The following is a 13,940-nucleotide window of genomic DNA, read 5'->3' as shown; positions in this document are numbered from 1 at the left end:
ACAGGCTCCTTCCCAAGTCTCTCTTAAACTACTCTCCTGACGTTTACAATGAACATTTGCTTTTCTTTTTACTTTTCTCCTAAGTATGCAGCCTTCAATGCTATAGTTTTTCCTGGTTTGGAACTTTATATATATGGAATCATACTATATGCCATATTAATATTTAAAATACAGTTATGTTTTATTTAATCCAGTTGTCTTTGAGAAATAAGGTATTCTGTATAAGTAAGTTTTATATTTGTTTTCTAATTTTAAGCATTTGGACAGAATGTTCTTAATTTCATTATGCACTTCCCTTTAAGAGTGGTGATTTGGTGTCATTATGAGCATCAGTTAGTGTGCCGGGTGTATTCAGTGATGCCTCCAGCTTTTTTGAGGTATGAAGACTGTTGTGTGGGTGTATAAAAATGCCCCTTTTCTCAACATTACTCTGTTGCCCAGGCTGAAGTGCAGTGGCATGATACTGCAACCTCTGCCTCCTGGGTTCAAGCGATTCTCATGCCTCAGCCCCCCAAGTAGCTAGGATTACAGGCACACACCATGACACCCAGCTAATTTTTGTATTTTTAGTAGAAACAGGGTTTCACCATGTTGACTGGTGCTGTTTTCTTTTTATTTGCATGTTTGTGCATGGGTGTTTATTTCTGTTCCTTGTAATAGTGTTCCTATCTTATTGCCATGAGGGTGCCTACCTCCACCAAAACCTGTTTGTCCTTGTTTAATTCACAGATACTGGAAATCAGTGGAGTGGGAAAACAGATAAGCAAGTTGATTATAGTTTTGTTTAAATTAAAACAAATAAGCAATAAGTGAGGGTATTCAGAGGACTTCCCTTTTGATAAATGATTTAGCTTTAGAGTTTGAAGTTTAGGACTCAATATCTATGTGACCCTGAACAAATAACCTTTCAAAGCCTCCCTGTTCCTCTCTCATAAAATGAGGATAGCAACAGAACCTATCTATCTTATGGATTGCTGTGAAGACTAAACAGGGTACTATAGTAACTCACTCAATGCACTGCTTGGCCCAAAATAATAACTAACCTTTTTTTTTTCTTTAGTGTCGTTGTGAATATATTATTATTAAACATCCTTTTTGCCTGCCTATGTTTTCTTTCTGTTTCTCAGCCACTATATACAGGCTGAGAGATTCATTTGGGGCTTTTGCACAAACCGTCTCATCTGATAGCAGTAATAACTTGGATGTGGGGAGATGTCATTATTTCCATTTTTCAGGCAAAGAAATAAGCAACAGGCAGGTAGGTGAATTGTCAAGGTATACAGATAACAAAAGGTTGCTCCCTGAACTCCAGATTAGGTTTTTTGACCCTAAAACATTCTCTTCTTGCTACATCAGTCTTCCTCCCCATTTTTCTAATTCTCCGTCTTTTTTGTTTGTTTTTGTGTTTTGTTTTTGTTTTTTTTTTTTTTACCCTGAGACAAAGTCTTACTCTGTCACCCAGGCTGGAGTGCAGTAGTAGGATCTCAGCTCACTGCAACCTCCGCCTCCTGGGTTCAAGCGATTCTCATGCCTCAGCCTCCCAAGTAGCTGGGATTAACGGCATGTACTGCCATGCCCAGCTAATTTTTGTATTTTTAGTAGAGACAGCATTTTTTACCATGCTGCCCAGGCTGATCTCAAACTCTGGCCTCAAGGAATCTGCCCACCTCGGCCTCCCAAAGTGCTAGGATTACAGGTGTGAGCCATCGTGCCTGGCTTCATTTTTAGACTATAAAATAGTAAGATAGTCATCCTATTTAGGATTTGAAGTTATGAAATCAATGTAGGAATCCATGCAATCAACAAGAACCAAATTCTCAGCCAATGTCTACTTGATATAAAAGCATTGCTGTGATTTCATCTCTTCCCACTTTGCTTTTTGTTTACCATGTTCTGGCCCCACTGGCCTCCTATAATGTTTCTTAGACAAACAAAGCTCACTTCTGCTTCAGAGCTTTCACATAACCTGATCTCATCATTTAGCTCTCTGCTTAAATGTCACCTCCCTAACCACCCTACTTGCATCACTGTCTATTCATTAAACTGCCCTACTTCCTTCACAGCACTTAAGACTCTCTGAAAGTATATAATTTACTGTTTACATGTTAAACAGAGTGGAAGCACCACATCTTCCTCATTACTGTGTTCTCAGTATATGACAGCGCTCAGTACATAGGTAACACAGTAAATATTTGGTAAATGTATGAATAGATGAACTTTATTGCAGGAATGACACTAATATTTAAGGTCACCAGTCTTTAAAAGGGGCTTTAACATTAAAAAATTGATATTCAAAGTTCATATTCAATTTTATATGAATGAAAGAATACCATATAGAAGAGCTGTGGATGAAAGGAAGGAGAGACATCTATTGGTCTTAAGCCTGACCTTTAAGCTGCAATAACATCGAGAAAGATGATTCTCAATAAGAACATAACTTGTAATCTTACATATCTGTATCACTTCCGGATAATTTTATAAATCTAGCTGAGCTGGATCAGTATTTATAATATGTCTGCTATTGTCTTGCTACCATAGTTCTTAACCACAGTATGAACATGAAGTAGGTAGTAATGAAAGTCACAGACCTACACCCCAGAAAATGCATATATGCATATAACATACAACTTTACACAACATGTCAAGGAGTTTATGGGACCCAGCTTAAGAACCCTTACCTTGGTGACTTAAATCATACTTATTGTACAATACACCCACATGTAATTTTCAAGACATATTTACCAAGCATAAAAAAATACCTAATAACATGGCCCCTGGTGCTCATAATTTAGTAGAAAACATAAAAGATTAGAGAGAAAGAGAGAGATTGAGAGAGCAAGAGAAAGGTTTACTAGAGCCAAGATGAACCAGGGATTAAAGCACCATCTAGTGCCAAAAAGGAGGCAGCCACATAGCAGGAGAACAAAAAAGAAATTAAACAGGTAAATTACAAACAATCTCTAATCAAACATACCCACTGAAAACCAAACAAGCCAGACACAGAAGACTGAAATAAATAAATAATCCCTCAGTGCAAAGGCATAGACATATATTCACAAGAAACAACAGCAAGTTGGCCGGGCGTGGTGGCTCATACCTTAATCCCAGCACTTTGGGAGGCCAAGGTGGGCAGATCACCTGAGGTCAGGAATTCGACACCAGCCTGGCCAACATGGTGAAACCCCCTCTCTACTAAAAATACAAAAATTAGCCAGGCATGGTGGTGTGCGTCTGTAGTCCCACCTACTCGGAAGCCTGAGGCAGGAGAATGGCTTGAACCTGGGAGGTGGAGGTTGCAGTGAGCTGAGATCGTGCCACTGCACTCCAGCCTAGGTGCTTGAGCAAGACTCCATCTCCAAAAAAAAAACAAAAAACAGCAAATGGGGAACCATGACCTTCCCAAATAGATAAATCAAGGAACCAGTGACTAACCCTAATGAGAAGGCAATATGTAAACTCTAACCAACATTCAAAATAGCAGTTTTAAGGAAACCCAGTGATTTTCAAGATAACAAAGAAAAGCAATTTGGAAATTTTTCAGATAAATTTAACAAAGATTTAAAAAGTCAAACAAATCTTGGAACTGAGAAATATATTTGCTGAACTGAAAAATCATTAGATGTTTTCAACAGCCAAATGGATCAAGCAGTGGAAAGAATTAGTGAGCCCAAAGACAAGCCACTTGAAAATACGCTATCAGAAGAGAAAAGAAAAAAGAAAAGGAATGAAGACAGCCTGCAAGATATAGAAAATTACCTCAGAAGATCATATCTAAAAATTACTGGTGTTGAAGGGGGACTTGAATGAGACCAAGGGGTAGAAAGCTTATCCAAAGAAATAAAAATAGGAAACTTTCCAAAACTTGACAAAGACATATCCACGTATAGGAAAGTCAGAGAAACCAAACAGATTTGACCTAAACTCTCAAACGTCAAGGACAAAGAGGATCCTAAAAGCAATAGGAGAAAAGAGGCAAATAACATATAATGAAGCTCCAATTCATCTGGCAACAGACTTCTCAGCAGAAACGGTATAGGCCAGGAGAGAGCAGGATGAGATTTTCAAAGTGCTGAAAGAAAAAAGAAAAAAAAAAAAAAAAAACTGCCATCCAAGAATACTGTATCCAGCAAAGCCATCTTTCAAATATGAAGGATAGAGAAAGTTTTTCTCAGAAAAACAAATGCTGAGAGAATTCACCACCACCAGACCCATCTTACAAGAAATGTTAAAGGGAGTTCTTCAATCTGAAAGAAAAAAACACTAACACAAAAAGAAAACAGTTGACAGTAGAAAACCTACTGATAAAATTAAGTACATGAACAAACCCAGAATACTCTAATACTGTAATTGTGGTGTGTAATCAACTCATAACTCTAGTATGAAGCCAAAAAGACAAATCTAGCAAAAACAATAATAGCTACAGCAGCCTGCTAAGAGGTAATATAAAACATGGAAACTAAAACAAGAAAAAGTCAAAATGTTGGGGGATTTCTAAAAAGAAAAGGCAAGAAATTAAAACATACTACCTGAGAAAATCGTTTTGCCACAAGGGAAAACAGTAAGAAAGGAAGACAGGAGTTACAAAACAACCAGCAAACAAGGAAAGAAAAAATTGCCATAGTAAGTCCTTACTTATCAATAACTGAATATAAATGGACTCAGTTCTCCAATTAAAAGACATAGAGTGGCTGATGGATAAAGAAACAAGATCCAACTATATGCTGCCTATAAGACACCTACTTCACCTGTAAAGACATACATAGACTGAAAGAGATAGAAAAAGACATTCCAAGCAAGTAGAAACCAAAAACACAGCAGGAATAGCTATACTTATATCAGATAAAACTGACTACAAGTCAAAGACTATAAAGAGAAATAAAGAAAGGTCATTATATAATGATAAAGAGGTCAATTCAGCAAGAGGATATAACAATTATAAATATCTATGCACTCAACATCAAGCACCCAAGTATATAAAGCAAACAATAAAGGGAGAGATAACTGCAATACAATCATAGGGGACTTCAACACGCCACTCTCAGTAGTGGACAAATTATCCAGAAGAAAATCAGCAAGGAAACATCAAACTTAAACCAGAAACCAGGCCAAATAGGTCTGACATTTAAAGAATATTTTATCCAACTGTTGTGAAGAATACACATTCTTTTTATCAGCACATGGAACATCCTCCATAATAAGACCATATCTTAGGCCACAAAACAACTCTCAACAAATTCAAAAAACAGAAATTGTATCAAGTATCTATTCTGACCACAATAGAATAAAATTAGGAATCAGTAAGAGGAACTTCAGAAGCTACACAGATAGAAGGAAATTAAACAACATGCTCCTGAACAACCAATGGGTCAATGAAGAAATTAAGAAAAAATTTAAAAATTTCTTGAAACCAATGAAAATGGAAATATCATAGATCAAAATCTATAGGTTATAGTAAAAGCAGTAACTTCTTTTAAGAGAGAAGTTTATAGCAATAAACACTTACATCAAAAAAGTTGACAGACTTCAAAAAATAAGTTAACTATGCTCCTCAAGGAAATATAGAAAAGCAAGAACAAACCAAACCCCAAATTATTAGAAGAAAGGAAATAATATAAATCTAAGCAGAAATAAATGAATTGAGACTTCTTCTGACTCAAAATCAAATGAAAAAGGAGACATAACAACTGAGACATCAAAAATACAAAGAATCACTAGAGACTATTATGAACACCTATACATCAATAAACTGGAAAACATAGAAGAAATGGGTAAATTTCTAGACAGATAAAACCTACCAAGATTGAATGATGAAGAAACACAAAACCTCAACAAACCACTAATAAGTAATGAGATTGAAGCTGTAATTAAAAAGTCTCACCTAAAAGAAAAGCCCAGGTCCTAATGGCTTCAAACTGCTAAATTGTACCAAACTTTTAAAGAAGAACTAATACAAATTCTACTCAATTTCTTCAAAAAAAAATTGAAGAGGAGGGAATACTTCCATACTTATTCTATCAGGCCAGCATTAGCCTGATACCAAAACCAAACAAGGACATGATAAGAAAAAAGAAAACTACATATATATCCCTGATGAACACAAATGCAAAATCTTCAACCAAATACTGGCAAACCAAATTCAATAACACATTGAAAAGAACATTCACCATGATCAAGTGGGATTTATCCCAGGGATCCAAGGATGGTTCACCTTACGCAAATCAATATACATGATACATCACATTAACAGAACCAAGAACAAAAACCATATAATTATTTCAAGAGATGTCCAAAAAGGCATTCAATAAAATTCAACATCCTGTATGAACAGACACTTCTCAAAAGAAGACATTTATGCAGCCAAAAGACACAAGAAAAAATGCTCATCATCACTGGCCATCAGAGAAATGCAAATCAAAACCACAATGAGATACCATCTCACACCAGTTAGAATGGCGATCATTAAAAAGTCAGGAAACAACAGGTGCTGGAGAGGATGTGAAGAAATAGGAACACTTTTACACTGTTGGTGGGACTGTAAACTAGTTCAATCATTGTGGAAGTCAGTGTGGTGATTCCTCAGGGATCTAGAACTAGAAATACCATTTGACCCACCCATCCCGTTACTGGGTATATACCCAAAGGATTATAAATCATGCTGCTATAAAGACACATGCACACATGTTTATTGCGGCACTATTCACAATAGCAAAGACTTGGAACCAACCCAAATGTCCAACAATGATAGACTGGATTAAGAAAATGTGGCACATATACACCATGGAATACTATGCAGCCATAAAAAATGATGAGTTCATGTCCTTTGTAGGGACATGGATGAAGCTGGAAACCATCATTCTCAGCAAACTATCGCAAGGACAAAAAACCAAACACCGCATGTTCTCACTCATAGGTGGGAATTGGACAATGAGAACACATGGACACAGGAAGGGGAACATCACACACTGGGGTCTGCTGTGGGGTAGGGGGACAGGGGAGGGATAGCATTAGGAGATATACCTAATGTTAAATGATGAGTTAATGGGTGCAGCACACCAACATGACACATGTATACATATGTAACAAACCTGCATGTTGTGCACATGTACCCTAAAACTTAAAGTATAATAAAAAAGAAAAATCAACATCCTGGCCAGGACCAAAATGCCCACTTTCAGCACTTTTATTCAATATAATACTGCAAGTCCTTGCCAGAGCAGTTAGACAAGAGAAAAAAATAAGGGCATCCAGGCCAGATGTGATGGCTCATGGCTGTAATCCCAGGGCTTTGGGAGGCCAGTATGGAAGGATCACTTGAGGCCAAGAGTTCAAGACCAGCCTGGGTGACAGAGAAACCCTGTCTTTAAAAAAAATGTATCCAAATTGAAAAGGAAGAAGCTAAATTAGCCTTGTTTACGGATGACATGCTCTTATACTTAGAAAAACCTAAAGACTCCACCAAAAAAAACTGTTAGATCTGACAAACAAATTCAGTAAAGTTGCAGCATACAAAATCAACATTCAAAAATCAGCAGCATTTATTAATATATACACCAACAGTGAACAATCTGAAAAAGAAGAAAACAATCCCACCTTAACTACCTACAAAGAAAATAAAATACCTGGGAACCAATTTAACCAAGGAAGTGAAAGATCTATATACTGAGAACTATAAAATACTGAGGAAAGAAATTGAAGAGGACACAAACATATAGAAAGATATGCCATGCTCCTGTACTGGAAGACTTCTTATAGTTAAAATGGCAATACTACCCAAAGCAATTTACAGATTCAATGCAATCTCTATCAAAATACCAACAACATTCTTCACGGAAATAGAAAAAAAATTCCTAATATTTATATGAAACCACAGAAGACCCTGAATAGCCAAAGCAACACTAAGCAAAAAGAACAAAGCTCTAGGTATCACACTACCTGACTTCAAAATTTACTACAAAGCTATAGTAACCAAAACAGCTTGGTACTGGCATAAAAACAGGCATATAGACCAATGAAATAGAATAGAGAACCCAGATTTAAATCCACACATTTACAACCAACTCATCTTTGACAAAAGTGCCAAGAACATAAAATGGGGAAAGGACACTCTTTTAATAAATAGTGCTGGAAAAACAGGAGAACTATATGCAGAAGAATGAAATGAGACCCCTTTCTCTCACCATACACAAAAATCAAATCCAAATGGGTTACAGATTTAAATCTAAGTCCAGAAACTATGAGACTACTAGAAGAAAACATTGAGACAATGCTCCAGGCCACTGGTCTGGCCAAAGATTTTTTGTGTAAGACCTCAAAAGCACAGACAACCAGAGCAAAAATAGACAACTGGGATTACATCAAGCTAAAAAGTTTCTGCACAGCAAAGGAAACAATCAAGTGAAGAGATAACCCACAGAAAGAGAGACAGAGTATTTGCAAACTGTCTGTATAGTTTGGATGTTTGTCCCCTGCACCTCATGTTGAAATCTGATCCTCAATGTTGGATGGAAGTGGAGTCTAATGGGAGGTATTTGGGTCATGGAGATGGATTGCTTAATGAATGGCTTAATGCCATCCTCTGTAAATGAGTGCATTCTCACTCTATTAGTTATGGAAGAGCTGGTTGTTAAAAAGAACCTGGCACCTCCCTCCCCCTTTTTCTTTGCCTTCCTCTCTTGCCATTGGATCTCTGCACATGATAGCTCCCCTTCCATCATGACTGGAAGCAGCCTGAAGTCCTCATTAGAAACAGATGCTAGTGCCATACTTCTTGTACAGCTGGCAAAACTGCAAGTCCAATAAACCTCTTTTTTTAAATAAATTACCCAGCGTCAGGTGTTCCTTTATAGCAACACAAGTGGACTAAAATGCCATCTGACAAGGGATTAATAACTAGAATATGTAAGGAACTCAAACAATAGCAAAAAAACAATCCAATTTAAAAATGGGCAAGTCCATTATAGTGGCTCACATCTATAATCCCAACACTTTGGGAGGCTAAGGTGGGTGGATAGTTTGAGTCAAGGAGTTCAAGACCAGCCTGGGCAACATGGCAAAACCCCATCTCTACCAAAAAAAAAACAAACAAAAAACAATTAGCCAGGAGTCATGACACGTGCCTGTAGTCCCAGCTACTGGGGAGGCTGAGGTGTAAAGGATCTCTTGAGTCCAGGAAGTGAAGGTAGAAGTGAACCAACATCACACTGCTACAGTCCAGCCCGGGCGACAGAGTGACGCCCTGTCTAAAAAAAAAAAGGTGGGGGGAAAGATCTAAATAGACATTTCTCAAAAGATATACAAATGGCCAAAAAGTGTATGATAAAATGCTCAGCATCACTAATTATCAGAGAAATTCAAATCAAAACCACAATGCGATATCATCTTATGCCAGTAAAATGGCTTTTATCAAAGACAGTGAATAACAGATGCTGGTGAGGATATGGAGAAAGGGAAACCCTCACACACTGTTGGTGGGAGTGTAAATTAGTACAGCCATTATAGAGAACAGAATGGAGATTCCTGAAAAAACTAAAATTAGAACTACCATATGATCCAGCAATTCCACTAATAGGTATATCTCCAAAAGAAAGGAAATCTATATATCCAAGAGATATTTGCATATCCGTGATTATTACAGCACTGTTGACAATAGCCAAAATATGGAATCAACCTGAGCACCCATCAGTGGATAAATGCATAAAGAAAATATGGTGTATACACAAAATGGAATATTAGTAATGAAAAAGAATGAAATCCTGTCATTTGCAGCAACATGGATAGAACTGGAGGTCACTGTGTTAAGTGAAATAAGTCAAGCACAGAAAGACAAATACCACATGTTCTTACTCATGTGGGAGAGCTAAAAAATGTGAATCTCATGAAGATAGAGAATACATTGGTGGTTACCAGAGGCTGGAAAGGGTAGAGGTTGGGAGGTGGATGAAGAGAGGTTGATTAATGGGTACAATATACAGTTAGATAGAAGCAATAAGGCCTAATGTTCAATAGATCAGTAGGATGACTATAGTTAATAATAACCTATTGTGCATTTCAAAATAACCAGAAGAGAATAACTTGAATGTCCCCATGGTAAATAAAAGATAAATATTTAAGGTGATGGATATCCCAAATACCCTGATTTGATCTTTACACATTATATGAATGTATAAAATTACATGTACCCCCAAAATATGTATATTATGTATCAATAAAAATATTATAAAAAGATAGCTATAGATAGGCTATAAATAAGTGCCAAACCAGTGATCATGAATATGTTTTAGGAGTTCAGGGAAAGAAAGAGAAATGTAGGCAAGGATGATCTAGGAAGATTTCACCCAAAGGGGAGAACATTTTTCAGTTAGGGTAGAACAGCAGGAGCTAAAATGCAGAAGTCAGAGAACAGGAGTGCAGCCAAAAGAGAGATGTGAATGGCTGAGAATGGGAGACAGGGTCAAGGACTGGGAGTGTGCCCACAGCCGAGCACAGGAAGCTGTAAATGGTGGACTGAATGGATAAAAGCAAGCAATGAAGTAAATCCATTCCTTGGAGCCTTTTTCTTTTTCTCTTTTTTTTTTTTTTTTTTTTTTTTTTGAGACAGAGTCTCACTCTGTTACCCAGGCTGGAATGCCGTGGCTTGATCTCGGCTCACTGCAACCTCCACCTCCCAGGTTCAAGTGATTCTCGTGCCTCAGCCTCCCAAGTAGCTGGGATTACAGGCGCCTGCCACCATGCCGGGCTAATTTTTGTATTTTTAGTAGAGATGGGGTTTCACTCACCATGTTGGCCAGGCTAGTCTTGAACTCCTGACCTCAAATGAGTCACCCGCCTCAACCTCCCAAAGTGCTGGGATTACAGGTGTGACCCACCGCACCCAGCCATGCCTTTTTTTAAAGCAGTACCTCCACCAACAAAAATCAGCATTATCAAAAATATTAACCAACAGCCATAAAATTAATGAGGACTGATGTGCATTCTGGGACTTCCTCAGATGGTCAAGAGGCCAGAACAAATCCCATCTCTGCCTATAGTTGTGAAAATATAAGCTTAACTACTCTGCACTTCAACACTGTAACTCCACACACACACCACGGCATGCTATTCTCGCTTCTTTGCCTTTACTCAAGATGTGCTCTCCTCTAGGAAAGCCTTTTCTTTGCCTGAATTCAGTTCAGACATCATCTTCAAAAAGGTCTTCTCCTCACCACCAGACTGGGCAGTCCTCTGTGCTGCTCTCCACTGCTGTACCTTCCCACTGTATGGAAACTCTGGTCATCTGTTTCAGCCTCTCCCGGGGCAGACGGTACCTGGCTTACCTTGATGCCCCTAGTGTTCAGCTGTGGTGGACACTAATAAATCCTAAAAGGCCATTGCATGCTTCCCTGTGACAGCAGAGACACTCGCTTAAACAGTCTTCCATACCATGTTTCCAGAACCTGATGTTAGGGTATTTTTTCTCAACTGATATTCAGGACTGGTTCTTTGTTGTTATTGCTGCTGTTGGAGGTCAGGTTACCAGCAGGCTTTTAAAATATGTCTATGCACTGAGGCCTCAATGCCTGTAACTTTGGCACATTCTGCACGCAATTTTCCATCATTTTTGCGTTGAGGGTTGTGGTTTCTGGATCCCTTGCCAGCATCACTGGTCCTGGCATGGGTACAATATGTATGCTGTAATCAGATCAACTCAGGAGTGTGCCTCATAGCTTGGGTTACTGGAAGCCATTTGGTGCTCTGCTCAAATGTCACCTCCTCAGTTTCCTTCACCACTCAATCAAAAATAAAAATAACTGGCCAGGCACAGTGGCCCACACCTGTAATCCCAGCACTTTGGGAGGCCAAGGCAGGCAGATCACTTGAGGCCAGGAGTTCAAGACCAGCCTGGCCAACATGGTGAAACCCTGTCTCCAATAAAAATACAAAAAAAAATTAGCCAGGCATGGTGGCAGGCACCTGTAATCCCAGCTACTTGGGAGGCTGAGGCACAAGAATCGTTTGAACCCAGGAGGCAGAGGTTGCAGTGAGCCGAGATTGCACCACTGCACTCTAGCCTGGGCAACAGAGCAAGACTCTTGCCTCAAAGAAAATAAATAAAATAAAATAAAAATAAAAATAACCTATCAGTCACTCTCATTCCCTTTTGTTGCCTTATTTTTTTCACAGCATTTCACACTGTCATAATCCCGATTGTGATTTCCACACCTTTTATACAGCATTTTATTAACATAAGAATTATTTTTATAAAGTTCTTAATGTGCTACAGATGGAAAGGCAACTTTTTCTCAACATTTCACTTTTTTCCTTCTTTATTCTTAAAGGAGGATCCTCTGGATCACACTTCGGACATGGAAGAAGTTTGTAAAATTTATGAAAGAGGAAAGAGTAAAAGAAGAAAGGCGACAGCAACTTCGTAGGAAGGTAGTTGAAATTCTTCCAGACTTCCAGGTACCTGGAAGGTACCACGAGCTATATCAGCAATCAGATACTTGGTCCTTGAGTAAGACAAGTCTTTGGTGAACGAATGAGCCAGATTAGTGTAATATTTAGGACAGGAAGCTCGACTAGTCTGTATGTGTGTTATCTCCACCCACCCACACACATACATACATACACCTGGTTTATTCTCTACGAGCTACTTCTTAGATCAAAGGAATTCTTTTGAGAATTTTTATTCCCTTCTTTGACTTTTCCTGGATTGCTAGTCATTCACTATAGCATTTATCACAGTGGGATCATCCAAAGGAACATTCTAGAGATCCTCTGTTCAAATATATCCTATATATTTTTAGCATAGTAAACTTTAAAAAGGACAAGTGTTTGCCTGACTGAGCCTGTGAAGAAAATGTGTCCGTATAGCTCGACAGGAGTTGCTGATGTGACCTTAATGAAACAGAAATAAACAGGGGCGAGTGCTCGGAAAGGAAGGGCGGCCAAGGCACTCAGCCTTCTAGTGCAGTAGCATCAGTGACACGCACCCCACCAGACCTCGTCCACTTTCACCACCCCTGAAGGCAGACCACGTATGAAAAGGTTCTCTACACAGCTGCTGCAGAGGACAGCAGCTTATCCTGATTTCAGAGAAACTGAGGCACCGGAGATGCTTCTCTTCCGTGCACCTTAATAAGCATGAAGGACATTCCGAAAGGTAATAACTCTATCATGACAGTCCAGCAATTCATTAAATTATCTGTTCATGCTCCCAACTGCAACTGCTGAATAATACACTCAATTTGTCTTCTAGTACTCAGCTCAGTTTGATCTAGATATTGAGATACCTATCTTGAATTCAAAGAATGTTTTCATCTTTAAGGTGCTATAAAGACTGATAAAATGCTCTCTTCTATGAATTGTGTTAGAGAATTACCTGCTAGAAAAATAATTTTTCATTATAAAATACACATTTATTATATAACAAATTCAAGCAGTCCATAAATGCATATGGTAAAATGAGAAAGTCCTGTGCAGTCCTGAGATGATTACTCTTATTTGGTGTGCTGAAAATTTGAGTTGACAAAATAAAATTCTGTGGTTTTTTAAGTGAATGTTCTTGTTACTGTCTCGTACTTCCTAGAAAGGATATCTAGCTGTACCACCTGCTACATGACTTAAGATACTTTTATCACGGAGGATGTGTGATATGACCAAACACCTTGAATTGAACTTTATTTCTTCTACGACATGGCTGTTCCCACACAGCTTTTCCTTTAATAGGATTATACAGTTGTCATTAAAAAAAAAAAACCTGTGTTTTTCAAGATGAATGGCCACTAAAGAAAATGTAACTAAAAGTAATTCATAATACATCATTTTCCATCAAAATCACTAACAGTTTAAACCTAACTACAGTACATTTACAAAATACTGGCTGATATTAGCACCCGGAAATGAAATACCAATTTTATTATTTTGTTTGTTTTGTGTTTTGTTTTGAGACAGGGTCTCAC

The 13,940-nt window shown here is 38.1% G+C and overlaps 1 protein-coding gene across 5 annotated transcripts in view; it reads left to right on the top strand.

Annotated features, from left to right (window-relative positions):
* CCDC191 (coiled-coil domain containing 191) overlaps positions 1-13,538 on the top strand; it is a 91,779-nt gene extending 78,241 nt beyond the window's left edge. For all 5 annotated transcript variants that reach the window (XM_003825115.5, XM_008950428.4, XM_024928212.4 and 2 more), the window contains one exon: positions 12,315-13,538. In XM_003825115.5, coding sequence (XP_003825163.2) covers positions 12,315-12,513 — 199 coding nt within the window. In that variant the 3' untranslated portion in view covers positions 12,514-13,538. The remainder of the gene's footprint in view (positions 1-12,314) is intronic.
* Positions 13,539-13,940: the final 402 nt, after the last annotated feature.

Source organism: Pan paniscus, chromosome 2 (genome assembly GCF_029289425.2).
Source record: "Pan paniscus chromosome 2, NHGRI_mPanPan1-v2.0_pri, whole genome shotgun sequence".
Lineage (NCBI taxonomy): Eukaryota > Metazoa > Chordata > Mammalia > Primates > Hominidae > Pan > Pan paniscus.
The sequence above is the reverse complement of the archived record's forward strand: the minus strand, read 5'-3'. Positions and strand labels throughout refer to the sequence as shown.